The 13,801-nt window shown below is 44.8% G+C and overlaps 1 protein-coding gene across 1 annotated transcript; it reads right to left on the reverse strand.

The window, feature by feature from the left end:
• Positions 1-4,155: 4,155 nt before the first annotated feature.
• Positions 4,156-11,044, reverse strand: LOC123083501 (disease resistance protein RGA5-like). The gene is made up of 10 exons (XM_044505532.1): positions 10,894-11,044; positions 10,472-10,648; positions 10,118-10,376; positions 9,344-9,566; positions 9,111-9,234; positions 8,510-8,722; positions 8,280-8,423; positions 8,024-8,158; positions 6,954-7,870; positions 4,156-6,365 (listed from the first exon to the last, which is right to left on the reverse strand). Exons 2-10 carry the CDS (start codon positions 10,625-10,627, stop codon positions 4,382-4,384), a joined length of 4,155 nt encoding a protein of 1,384 aa, XP_044361467.1. The 5' UTR covers positions 10,628-10,648; positions 10,894-11,044; the 3' UTR covers positions 4,156-4,381.
• Between the last annotated feature and the right edge of the window lie 2,757 nt (positions 11,045-13,801).

A 13,801-nucleotide genomic window follows, 5' to 3' on the forward strand; every position in this document is an offset into this window, starting at 1 on the left:
CCCTTATTACTCGAGCGAGGTTAATGTAACTGATGAGTTATGCATGCGTGTGCAGGTACCACTATATTCTTCTGGAGATTAAGCTTGAGCATGGACTAGTAACCGTCTTAGACTCCAGACGGAAAGATCCCAGCACCTATGCGGACATGACTAAAATGCTCAGCAAGTAAGTTCAATCGATCATTATCGCACCATATCGGCAACTTTTTGTTCATTTCCTGATATCTCAAGTAATAATAATTATTTTCTTTGTCTTGCAGGGTTTGGAAACAGTTCACCGCACAAGCTCCGGGACTGCCGAAGGAGCTGCGATATGTATACCCGAAAGTAAGTACTACTGGCGCGCATCTCCCGTTGATTCTATAGCTATACTTTCATCAATGCCATTTATATAATGCTTCATTATCAGTTTGATTGACCTCTATTTCTCGTAAAGTGCTTGTGGCAGGAGGAAGGGAATGATTTCTGTGGATACTACATGTGCGAGTTCATCCACAACGCGACTTTCAAAAACAAGCGGGGCTACTCTAGAAGACAATATGAAGTGCGTAAGCAATAATATTCACAATTTCATTTTATTACACCATCATTTCTGTTGAGTTTCATTCATATATATGTATTAATTAACCCCCTTCTTCAAATTAATTAGACGTGGCAGATGCGGGATGAACTCCTACCACCAGATCGCATGAAAGCAATTCAAGAGGAGTTGGCGGGATTCTTTCTTGAACACGTCATCAGTAAAGCCGGAGAATACCATGTGGAGCTTCATTTCAAATGCTAGTGGTTTGTAATTAAGAGATCTTATACATGTATGTAGCCAGTAAAAAACTTGGTCTTCGACCAATCTCTCGGAGAAGGAGAGGTCGATCGATCTTCTCTCGGTATGCATGACGAACTTCTGTACTGAATGGTTCTCTCGATCACTTATGTATATATACTACGTAGCGTCGACCAAGCACGGACATAAGAGAGGACACTTCTCTCTATTAATTAGCTAGCTAACACAATGTACGAAACACCTAAATTAAACCCCCAACCCCCCTCCTTTCAAAAAAAAACCTAGCCACTGGAATGCAGACGCATGGATGCCTTTTGGTCCCGGTTGGAGCCACCAACCGGGACCAAAGGCCCCCTGACTGGGCTCGGCGCACAGGGCCACGTGGAGGCTCATTGGTCCCGGTTCGCGTTTGAACCGGGACTAATGGGTGGAGGCATTAGTAACGACCCATTAGTCCCGGTTCATGAACCAGGACTAAAGGCCCTTACGAACCGGGTCTAATGGGTGGTTTTCTACTAGTGGGCGCGCGTGGTCGCCCCGGCGCTGACGGCGGTGGTGTGCGACCTCGGCCGCACAGACGCATCTCATGGTGGCCCTAGCCGCGCGCTCGCATGGCCACGCTTCGCCGCCGGCCGTCATTGCTGTCCACGCCGGCGAGCGTACTGTGCTTCCCATGTGCCTCCCCGTGGCCACGCGCGAGGTCCAGTGGCCGCACTCCGAGCTCCAGCGAGATCCCGCACTGGCTTTGTCCGCGTCCACCTCCGACGGGCGACCGCTTCCAGGATGCGACCCTCATACACAACCTGATCTCCCAATGCGACGGCCTGGTCAAGCGTTGTCGTTGTGCACGTCCTCTCTGGTGGCTGCGCCGGTGATGTCCATGTCCAGTGCTCACAACCTGTTCGGCTAAATGCCTAGAGAGAAAAGAAGGAAGAAATAAAAAAGAAAAGGTGAAAAATTAATAAACACTTGAGTCATTGACATGTGGGACCCTCTTCCAACTCAACATATTGTCCACGCAAGCATGCCCTACTTGTCGGTTTCGCTGTTTTCACGACCAAATTCTAGTGTCAGTGCTCCGCGTTACGAATTAGGCGCATTTCCGGTGGTTTTTTGTGCCCTGCCTTCAATGTGGTACTAAGTTGTTACCCTAGCCCCAAGTATGGTGGTTTTGGATAAATAACTCTGTTGGATTCTGATGCGCGAGAAACATTACACCGCTTGTAGTGCATCGACTTGTGTTTTGCACATTAGTCTTCTTTGCTACACTGTTCCAGGTTGCTACATCTTCACCAAGAGCATCAAGAAGACGAGAACATGCACAAAGATGGAGGCCGTGTTTTTTTTTTCAATGCCACTGCATCAGTCATAAGTTAGCAATCCTTTGGAACTACATTGCAATGTTTCTGTTCATTTTTTGTTCGTACCATTTTCAGCTGTCACTTCCAAGTGCAAGCTACAGACCATGTGGCCAATCCAGCTTGACAGTCCTCTGCTTTGGTGGTAAGTGATGCAACACAGACTGATCAGCTTGCAACACTATCATCAGCAGATTGTGCTTCACAAAGGAGTGAAAAGCTTCAGCCAAAGGAACGTAAGGTATGGATATATAGAATGTATTTTACAGTGCAGCTAATAGAGAATGCAAACCTAATCCTGCCTCCTTCATTAAATGTTATAACAGGCCTCCGGTACCGAAGTTCCCACACAGAGAAAAAAAAAGGGAGAAGGCTGATGGTTCACTGACTAGCAACAAAGCCAAAAAAAGGTTGATATATTTTTTGGAATAAATTATAGGATGAAATAATCACACATACTAATCGTTGTTCCAACAAAATGACAACTAAAGGTTCAGAGGCACAGTAATACAAAAGTGTTTCATCCAAGACGGGGCACATGTAGAATTTGCACAGGGTCGTTTAGTTTCTTGCAGTTACTGCCATCTTCCCATTATTAACACTGCAGAATAAGGCAAATCTTTTGCCTGCGCTTCAAAATATATATATATATATATATATTCACATACAGGAACAAATAGATTCGACAAGGCTGTCTAGTACCTGTCCAATCCCACTTATGTACACAGGCGTAAAGTGCTAACTACTTAACCTAGCAATTAACACGACCCCAAGGGGTTTATGTTAGGTAAGCAAGCACAGGGGCGGAGCCAGGATTTGACCATAGGGGGGGCGAAGAAGACAATGAACACATAAAAGTTTTTTTTCTTCTGAAAATGACCATACATAAAGGAACACAAAATAATATGTATTTTGCAGTTAGAAAATTGTATTTTTGTTCATTAGTTTGAATGTGGCTCTTACACCTAAAACACATAAAATAAAGTTGATAATCCTATATGGCAATTCTAGCTTGTTAACTAAATTTACTGGTGCTAGAATATTTGATCGGTAGTTTGTGTATCAACTAATTTGACATTCTAGCCATCATGCATACAAACTGGTAGATTTATAATCGTCCCAAAAATACAAACAAGCATCTAACAATTTGTGCATATCTAATAATAATAGTAACTTGTGATAGCCTAGAGATGAGCCGGTGATATACCTTAGATCTGACGTGAGTCGTGCTATGTTGTCCTAAGGGTGAAATTTAAAACTAAGGGCGAAATTTTAAACTCGGATGATGAAATCAGTGCATACAGGACTTATTTGTGAGAATAAAACAAGAAATTGCTACACCTAATTAATTCCATCTAAAGCAAAAAAATTCCAGTCTTCTGGAGCCAGATGCGGATCACTTCATCATCAATATTTCACAGTATAAATCAACAAAAGAATTAAGGAGACTCACCGCAGGATTATTCTGCCTTCAGCGCCGGTGTTGATCCGTTTTACAGATGCCATCGTCGAACTTCCTAGGCGTCTACGCGAAGCGAGCGCGTGCGCCTGGTGTATCGGCGGACGGCGGCTCGGCGCCGAAACGAACGATAGATGCCCTCGATCGTGGGTTCGTGGCCTCCTCAGATTCCAAAATTACGTGGCTGTTTGTTTTCTCTAGTGTGGGCTGACCAAAAAATACATATGGGCTTTAACTAGGAAAGCTCCTGGGCTTCAAGCCTTGAGCGCATTGTTAGGGGGGGCCATTTAGTCCTAAGTCTGTTTCACGTAGCGTAATCTACCTGGCGTACAATTGCATACTTCGTGTACGACGCGGCCGTTGGGGGGGGGGCTGGCCCCCGCTCGTCCCCCCTTGACTCCGCCCCATGTAGTAGACGAAATGTAGCCTGAATCCTATAGCTAGCATTCCTGAGCCTCCGGTCCCGATCACAAAATAACCAAAACATGATATGGTTTCTAGGATTACATTTTGGGGGGGGGGGGGGGGGGGGGGGGGGGGGCAGATCAGGAGGAGCATTCATTTATTGATCATCAGGATTACAAGCCACTACAGAGAGGCAGGAGGCAGATTACAAGAAAAATACAGATCTTAATCACTAATTAGCTGTCAAAAACAAAGATGCAGCGGACACATCTGCAGTCGTGAGCACAACCACATCCGGAGCAGTTAGACATTCGTGGTAAGCTCCTTCCTTGATGTCAGTATCTATATATGTATATATAAAGATCAAGAGCGCCTTAATCAGCTGCCCCTTTTCACTTCTCCAGCAGGTCTACGGAAGATAGACATAGTACGATGCATGTGGGAATTATACTCTGCTATAAAAGCATGAACTTTGACGGAAGGGCGGTTCGGGTGCATCAGCAAGTCCTCCTTGAACATTTCCTTATTAATGCAGACCCCATGCACATGGATCTCCTGGAGATGTAACAAGTGCTCCATGCCAACTGGCACAGTGCCGCCCCAGTCGGACGCACTGAACCAGAGTGTTCGTAAACTGGGCATAGCACCTGCCTCGAAGCCCAGGTACGGCGTAGTGTCTCTCCAAGACCAGAAATTGAGGAACTCCAGAACTGGGAATAGTCCAGTGCCTAACATAGCTCTTTCAACAGGGATTTCACATGCTCCAAATTCGAGGTGGACGAGGGAGGGAAGCTCTCCAAGCAGACGAACCTCCTCAGTTGTTGTCACTTCAACAAACAGGGAGAGGAAGCTCAGGCAATGGAGACCACACAACCATTTTGGAACTCTCCATAACAGCAAAAATTGCAATTCAAGACACTCAATATGTTGAAAAGGATTGGATAATGAGTCCAGCTGCTGGTTATCGTCATGCTCAACATGATTGCCAGAGATGCTCAGACGTTCAAGGTTACAGAGTTTTCCAATGGAGCAAGTCAAAGCATCAACTTTTGGGAAACTCAAACTAAGATCACCTAATGACATATGCAGTTCCCTTAAATTGGTCAGCTCGCCGAGACCCACAAAACATTCCAGCGAGCTCTTTTTCATGTCAAGCCCTCGCAGAGTACACAATGATTTCATATTCCCGATACCTTTAGGCAGGTGTGTAGACTTTCTAAGAAGCAGATGAGACAGGCGGGGCAAATGTACTATATCTGATGGGATGCACTCCATCAATGTGGAATTTTCTATGTCTAGTGTCTCCAAGTAAACAAGCTTACCAAGTTTAGTAGGGAGCTTTATTTTCCCATAAGCATTTACCATCAGACATCTCAGCTGAAACAATTGGCTAACAGCAGTGAGGTCAATTATCTCTGACCCACAGTGCCCACCAAAAATGATTAGCACCCTGAGGTACTTGAACCATAAAAGAGGCAGTATATGGTTCTTGAACAATAATGATCGAACTTGTGACAGCCTAGCAGCAATAGTCGTGCCAAATGTTGACCCACCAACAGCCATGGAGCTCAGGGATAATCGGAGAACCTTGTATCTGCAGTGATGTAGCAGCCTTTCCATGTCCTCAGAATTGTATGCCACACTTATAAAATTATCTTCTACACACTTGCTTAGGATCAAATCAAGCATCATGTCATGTATTGTGCAAGACAACACCTCTCCATACTCGATTTCCGATGGCTGAATCATGCTTCTATTGACGAGCTCATTGAAATAACTCCTGCCAACATCCTCCAAATCTGGGCCAGGCAAACTGCTGACGAAGCCTTCAGCCATCCATTGTTCCAGCTGATCCCGCCTTATGATGTGGTCCTCAGGATACATACCAAGGTACAAAAAACATGCCCGGAGATGAAGAGGAAGATGTGTGTAGCTAAGGTTTAATATATTTTTTATCTCTTTCAATGAAGGATTTGGAGAAGATTGGGCACGCAAAGATTTTCTTATGCTCTCCCAGTGTTTCCTTGATCTCACGTGAGTAGCTAACAGGCTAGCTATAGTGATTATTGCAAGCGGCAATCCGCCACACTTCTTCAGAATTTCGGCCATGAGATCTTCAAGATGGGGTAGACAAACAACTTCCTCCCCAAATACTCTATTAGAGAATAGCATTCCTGAGTTTTGTTCATTGAGAGGCTTCATTGTGTAAATGCATTCACGGTCACAGCAACATGCCACACTAGTCACATCTTCAACTCGCGTGGTTACTAATACTCTGCTCCCATTACCATTATCTGGAAAAGCACAACTAATAATATTCCATGCTGATTGATCCCACAAGTCATCAACTACAATAAGGTACCTGTTGAAATGTTTGCACGTGTTATATTATTGCAGAATATGACTGTAAGTTGAAGACAGATAAAAAAATTAAAACGAACTAGATGCAAGCAAATCTGTTGCTCATATGGCTGAATTAGCATGATCACATAATATTCAAGCCTGAACAATAATGCTTGGTCGAAGAACATTCATTGTCATTTGGCCGCTTTATGCCTGTATTTTCTAGCCACCTAGAAGTCCTGCCTCCCCACACCTCCTTAGCAATTTATTACAATGAATGAAAAATGTACTCCCCCCGTCCAAAAAAACTTGTCCCTCGAAAGGATGTATCTAGAACCAAGTTAGTGCTAGATACGTCCATTTGAGAGACAAACTTGGGACAAGCTTTTTCAGACGGAGGGAGTACAAAACAAAAACCAAATGTTCTAGAGATATATTTCTGCTCTAACATAGTTTTTAGTCTCACAAACGTACAAACAGGAAAATAATAAAACTTCCCACATGTATTAGGAAACAATCATATCTACAATATCACTGACCAATTACTTGCTACTTCAAGTTTAAGATGAGTAGCCAATGCAAGTGACTATCAGAAACCAGTAATTACCTTTTATATGCAAGATACTTCCTTAGCTCTTCAATGATGTCGTCAAATCCGTGATCGTTAGAACACTCATTTATCCTAAATTTCAATTTTAGGCGATTGAGAATTACTCTCATATCAGGCCTCAGTGAAACTGAAATGAATGCTACACAATCAAAATTTTCCTTGATCTTGTCATACACCTGTTTGGCAAGTGTAGTTTTACCCAGACCTCCGAAACCCACAATAGAAACAACCTTGAGTTTTTTCTGAGTATCCATCAACCAATTGGAAACCTCCTCCATTGGGCCGTCAATGCCCACAAGGCCGATTGCCTCCTGGTAGATCGTGGGAAGCCGAGGGTCGACAACTACAAAACCATAGCTAGGCTTGCAATCATCAATCTTGTAACTCTCATGTCGAGCATTTGCTTCTACCGCAAGAGTCCTAAGCTCTCCCATCTGGTTGGAAATCCGATGAAGCTCGCACAACCTCTTGTGAAGTTCAGCAGCCTCCCAGAAAAGGCCTACCTCAACATCCTCACCTCCGAACTGGCGGGTGAAGTCATCAATGCAATTCTCCATGTCATAGGAAATCTCCCTGAGATCATCCCTCCAATTTTTTACCCCTGGAGCGAGCTCATTCATGTGCTCCGGCAGCTCAAGAGCAGCATTTATGGTGCTCAACTCCTTCTCGAGGAACAACACCTGCTTCCTCACCTCTTTGTGTTGATTGTACTCATCGCTCATGAAAGTGGTAAACTTGCCACTGAGGGTGCTCATCACCCCGGCTGCCACACTCATGGTTGATGCCCTCCTCTTCTTATGTTGGCTCGTTTTGCCATCCTCCTGCTCCACCTCCAGCGGTGATGGTTGAAGTTGGAATGGTGCAACATAATCATCCATCAACTTTAGTTCATCCACCAGCTTGGAGAAGCTTATCTGCAAAAAAATGAAAAAAAGATTAGGAGAAATCACTAAATAGCACATATTGTACTAGCCGCCCATGAATGTGGTAAGCTTGCCACCGAGGGAGCTCATCACCACAGTAGGCAAATTCATGGTTGATGCCTTTCTCTTGTTCTCTTGTCTCACCTTGCCATCCTCCTTCTCCACCTCGAGTGCCGATGGTTGCAGTTGTGATGGTGTGATAGAATTATCAATCAGCTTGCCACTAGCGACAGAATTACCCATCAACTTCAGCTCATCCGCTAGCTTCGAGAAGCTTATCTGCAATAAAAATTAAAACATGTTTAGGAGAAATCACTAAATAACATGTATTGTACTCGTTGCCCATGAACCTGGTAAGCTTGCCATGGAGGATTCTCATCACCCTAGCCGCCACACTCACATTTGATGCCTTCCTCATCCTCTCCTGGCTCAATTTGCCATCGTTCTGCTCCACCTCCAACGTTAACGGTGGCAGTTCCGATGGTGCAACAGCAGAATCATCCATAAATTTCAACTCATCCGCCAGCTTGGAGGCAATGCTTATCTGCAACAAAAATGAAAAAAAATGGCCATGAAACATCACTAAATAATTACTGGCAGAAAAATACATTTACTATTGAGTGATTGTACCTGCTCTTCTGTTGAGGCACCTACATCACTTGTAACACGCCAATCTGAAATTTCCGTGTCAACCAGTATTCCATGGATGATAAACCATATAGCTGGCCTGTTCCTTGGGTAATAGTTTGTGCATTCTATCCCTATCTCGGCACATGCCTTTACTTGTTCAAGTGATATGTGACCATTTGATGTCCCAAACATATCCGTCCAACTTTCTACTACCTGCTCTATGACAACCATGGTTAGTTATAAAGAAGGACAACATGCATTTAGAATAGAGAAAACATGCAGCAGTATTGGTTTAGAACTAGAGACCAAATGTGAGGATACCTATCAAAAACAATTTTGAATTTCTCACTTGATTAATTTTAGTGTTATTAATCATTTGATGCACATAATGACTTTAGAAATCAAAACCATCTTTTATTTTTGGTGTGGAAGAACACTACAAAGACAACATTCAAATATTGTCATTTGCAAATTCTAATGTTAATTAGATACTCTCATTGAATATACGGGTTGCACCTTTTTCCAACAAAATTGTGGTTTCTTCTAAACATGTTGTCTATAGTTTTTTTGTTTGTTGAAATCTCACATACAATATAATTACCTCCTTAACACTGGAGCTCTCCTTATGTCCCATAAGGATCTCCATGATTAGAACACCCAAACTATATATGTCTGTCTTGTAGGTGATTTCTCCGTTATTTAAGAATTCTGGTGCCATATATCCCCTACATAAAAATTGGTGCAGTTTGTTCGATTAGTGAATAAACTGTATGCAGCAAAGCTGCTAGATGACTGATAAAAACATCAAGTTCTCAAATAAAATTGATAGCCTACATTGTCCCAAGCTTGTGATCAGTAATAGCCCAACTCTGGCTTCCACTTAAGCGTCGTGATAGACCGAAATCCGCAATTCTGGGCACCATGCTATCATCCAGTAGTACATTCTGAGGTTTGAGGTCCATGTGAATAATACGTTGTTGGTGAAGATAATGTACACCCTCACAGATCCCCTTGATTATTTGGTAACGTGTGGTCCACTGAAGTCGACAAGATGCATCTGCCAAGAGTATACAATACAACAAATAATTAGTACAATATGTGGTGGGATAAGAAGTCCAATGAAACGAAAAAGGGCCTTCGTGAATGATTGCCCGATTTCCAAAACCAGTATGCTAGCAAGTTCAAAGGAAGTTCACACACGTATCTCATTGCCAAAACATGGTTGTGATAATGGGGAAAGTAGTAACTACCACTTCATTTCAAAATTCAGGTGCAATTATGTGGGCTTGCCAACATATTTGGCTTCGAAAATTGAGATGCTCTGAATTTCCGTTTGGTCACTCGATTAAGCTCTATCCACAACAAAAGATATTTGTTAGTGCACTTTTCTCTCAGAGGCAAAGTGGATGAGAATTCCAAATATGCCCAAACAGAAGAGTGCATGTTTTGCAGCGGTATAAAAACAGAACTGCCATTTAGGGTGCAAAAGGAATTAACAAAACTCAGAAGAGTGGCAACCAACAAATACTCTGGCCTGTAGTTGGTAGATGTTTACTACTACTATATTGTAGAAACACAAGGAAAGCTATAAGGCTAAGCTGATTTTACCCGAGAGATAGTCAGCAAGGCACCCTTTGGGCATGTACTCGAAGCAGAGCAGCCTATGCCGCACATCTGCCAAGACACGCTTCCCGTTGTATGGAATCAGTACTTGCTGCGTCTCCGAGCAGTACCCGAGAAATCGCACGGTATTCTTGTGCTTGACCCCCGCGAGACAGGTGACCTCGCTCTCGAAATTCTTGTCCAGGATCTCGTACCTCTCGAAGAGCTGCTTCATGGCAATGATGCCACCACTTGGAAGCACTCCCTACAGCTCACATGAATCATCTCAACTCTAAAAAATCTTTTGCTTTTGACTATACTATCTCGTTAATTCAGAATCCAGGGTCTGCCCGTGTTTACCTTGTAGACTGCTCCGAACCCACCCCTGCCGATCTCTCGAGCGTCGGAGAAATTCTCTGTGATGGACATGAGAAGAGAGAAGGGTAGATCGACTGGATCCACACTCTCGTCGAGCAACGCCTTCTCCAAGGCAGCAAGTTTCTCACCATCAGTCATGTCAGTGTTGGACACGACTCCCTGATCAGAGGAAGTTAATAGGAATTATTCTCCTAAACCATGATTAACTAAGTTGTTCATTAACAGAAAGCATCAGGGGAAAATGGGGTCGAATTTTTTTTCGATCCCCTGTTTATACCCATGGTATAGTACGAATCAACACTAAGTAACAGAGGATTAGTCTCCATCACCATCTTACAGCAGGAGCTCTGCCTTTCCATTTCAGTAGGGGGGAAACTGTACAAGTCACCATCTTCATGTCTTACCTTTCTCTCGTTCTCTGTTCTCTGCTAGAGAGGCGGCGCTGGGCCGTCGTGTGCACAACCAAGTGGATGGGTGCGGTCACGACCTGGTGGAGGCGGCGCCCTCGCTGGAGAAGAGCTTGACAGAAAGGGTTGTGCGGACAATGAAGGAAGCTTTTGGCAATGGCAATGGCAATAGAAAGTTCACTCTACTATTCGACCTTGTGATGTACTCGTTCATGGTCATGTGGGGCAAGGGTAGCAGGTAGATGAATCTATATTAATGTGGGTTGTGTGTCCGTGTGGGCCAGCTTTGTAGATGTGTACCAGACGTAGTACCTATCATAATGCATGCTGATCGCTGGCTGAACTTTCTCTGAGAAAAAAACAGTTTGTTAGCTGAAGCATATCTCCCAATTGGTTCTCTTATATTTTTCAATTAGATAGGCCGGCTGCTCAAACCAAGGTGCTAGCAGGTAGATGTTTCTATTTTATTGTGGGCAGATTTGTAATAACATGGCTGGAAATTTCCTACTAACAAACAAGCATGTTAGTTCAGTTGTCACTCTCGTTCGATGACTTGGCAGTTAGTAGCCACTTGCGAGATGCTCAACTGTATTAATCTACTGTTTCTCCAAAAGGGAATGCAAGAATTTTGTGTGCAAGCAAGCATACATGAAGAATGACTTAGCCTTTGCTAACGCTCACACGCATACAAATCAACTTCAAGGCCACGTGGTGGCGTCGACAGTTCCTGTGGCTCCATGCGAGAATGCGTTGGGGGGCTGGCAGCTCGTCTCGAGAGAGCGCCGCTTGGCTCCTGCTGCTTTCCATTGCCCTGCTATTAATTTGCGACGTCCCCCTCCGGCGTGGCTGAGAGACAGGTGTTTCCGATGCTTGTGTCGAGGTCATCGGGCATACTCTTGTAGGGATCCAATTCGATGCATAGATTGTCTTCGATCTGGCCACATCGCCCGCTTCTGCCATGCTAAGAAGCATGTTCTCCAAGCTTCGCCGCTCCCATGTCCTACTCCATCACCTGCATCCACCAGTGACATCTCCAAGACAAATGTGCAGTTCCGGTCTATCTCGACTGAGCAAGTCGGGTTGGTGGAGGAGACAGAGCTGCTTCGTACCGAGCTTTATGACTGCCTTGCGCGAGTCCGGAGTGTTTTGGGGAGGGCGAAGGCCGCTCTCGCCAAACTAGAGGTGGTGCCGGATGTGTCTTCGCTGCCTGAGCTTCAGACTGGGGTTGTGCCTGATGTGTCCCTACTACCTGAGATCCAAGTTAGTTCTGCCGATGGGGAAGCATGCATGTATGGAGATCTCTCCCCTCGTGCTACATCTTGTCGGTTGCCGTTGCCTGTCATGCCAATTGCTTCTTAGGGCTGTTGTCGAGGTCGTGGCTCCGGTGCTGCAGATTATGCCTGAGCTGCAGAAGATTTGTGGGGAGCCTACGTCGCCTATTTCGATGGTGCTTCCTAAGGAGATGGGGTCGCTTGTAGGGTGCTTAGTGTTGCCAACTGCGACCCCACCATCGTCAATGGAGCCCATTCAGCCGCTCGACTTTATGGACAGTGGAGGTTTGGATGCTGCTATTGCTCTCTCACCTGAGGTTGTTGGCCAGGTGGCGTCTGTGGGTGCCAAGGATGATGAGGTAGGTCCTTTGGCACCTAAACCTGAGGCGCTGAAACCCATCCGGCCGCCCATCTTTGACCGTGATGCTATGTTGGCACGTATTGACGAGGTGGTCTTTGTGAAAAAGCTTGGCCGCTTGCTCGCGTCCTTGGATGCAGCTTGTCCTGGGTCTGGCAAGGCGGTTGCTTGCCTCCTAGTGAAAGAGGGTTCTACGGGCAAAATAAAGAAGGTGAAGAAGGCTCTCAGGGCCATAGGCAAGAAGAGTGGCACCATTGGTAAACGTCATCGGCTGTTTGATGGAAGATACTCAGTCCCGCCATCCTCCATCTCCGTCTGGCATCTTCGTGGATTTGGTGACGTCCGATGTATTCAACCTTGGTTCCGTTGGGAGTCTCTTTGAGACATCGAAGTGTGAGGGTCTATTTTGTTACATGTTATGCCTGTTTGTCGGGTTGACCGTGGGGTCATGGAGTTTGTTCTTTAGTGAGTAGTCCGCATGTGGTCTATATGTATCGGTTTTCTCCCTGTTTTCCGTTAATTAACTGGGCAATTCTCTTCTTCTTAATTAATCGATAAGGAAAAGCTTTTGCCTCCGTTTTAAAAAAAATATCTTCAAGGCCACGTCTAGGACTTCCAAATCAACTATTACCGTTGCTAACAAAAAATATTCCATTAAAAGCTACTTTGACAGGCTAGTAGTAAATATAGGACGCCGATATCCACCACACGTGTGGCATAATAGGCATTTGCCCACGCACCGTGTGTGGCATGAGCGGGGGGCAGCCCACACGGGCTGTGTGTGGGTGAACAGTAGAATTGTCCACACGTGTGGGTGCAGCTACTTCGTGTCACACGCCCAACAAGTACTACTCATCCCCACCCCGTATGTGTGGCACGAAGCAAATATGCCCACACGTCCTGGCGCAGCTACAAAAGGTACCCGCGGGATAACGATTTAGTTGCCACCCGGGATGGCAGATGTAGTTATTCGGGATGGCAAATATGGTTGTAAAAGCATGGCAACTCTCTCTGTTTTGGTTAATTGTAGTTGTCATGTCTAATTTATGGTAGTTGCCGCGTATAATCAAATCATAGTTGTCGTGTGTGATTAACTACTTGCCACATATGGTCAAACAATAATTGCCATGTGTGTTTACCTGGTTGCCGTGTGTGGTTAATCATAGTTGCCATGTATGTTTACCTGATTCCCACGTGCGCGCAACTGCAGTTGTCGTCTAGCAAGCGAATTATAGTTGCCATGTGTGTTTACCTAGTTGCCATGTATGCGCAACTG

The sequence above is a fragment of the Triticum aestivum genome, chromosome 4A (genome assembly GCF_018294505.1).
Source record: "Triticum aestivum cultivar Chinese Spring chromosome 4A, IWGSC CS RefSeq v2.1, whole genome shotgun sequence".
Lineage (NCBI taxonomy): Eukaryota > Viridiplantae > Streptophyta > Magnoliopsida > Poales > Poaceae > Triticum > Triticum aestivum.

Coding starts and splice junctions, on each gene's coding strand:
- LOC123083501 (XM_044505532.1), bottom strand. CDS start 10,627: ATGACTGATGGTGAGAAACTTGCTGCCTTGGAGAAGGCGTTGCTCGAC. Junction 9,567..10,117: donor CCTTGCTGACTATCTCTCGG/GTAAAATCAGCT, acceptor TACTCTTGGCAG/ATGCATCTTGTCGACTTCAG. Junction 7,871..8,023: donor TGGAGAAGGAGGATGGCAAG/GTGAGACAAGAG, acceptor ATTTTTTTGCAG/ATAAGCTTCTCCAAGCTGGT.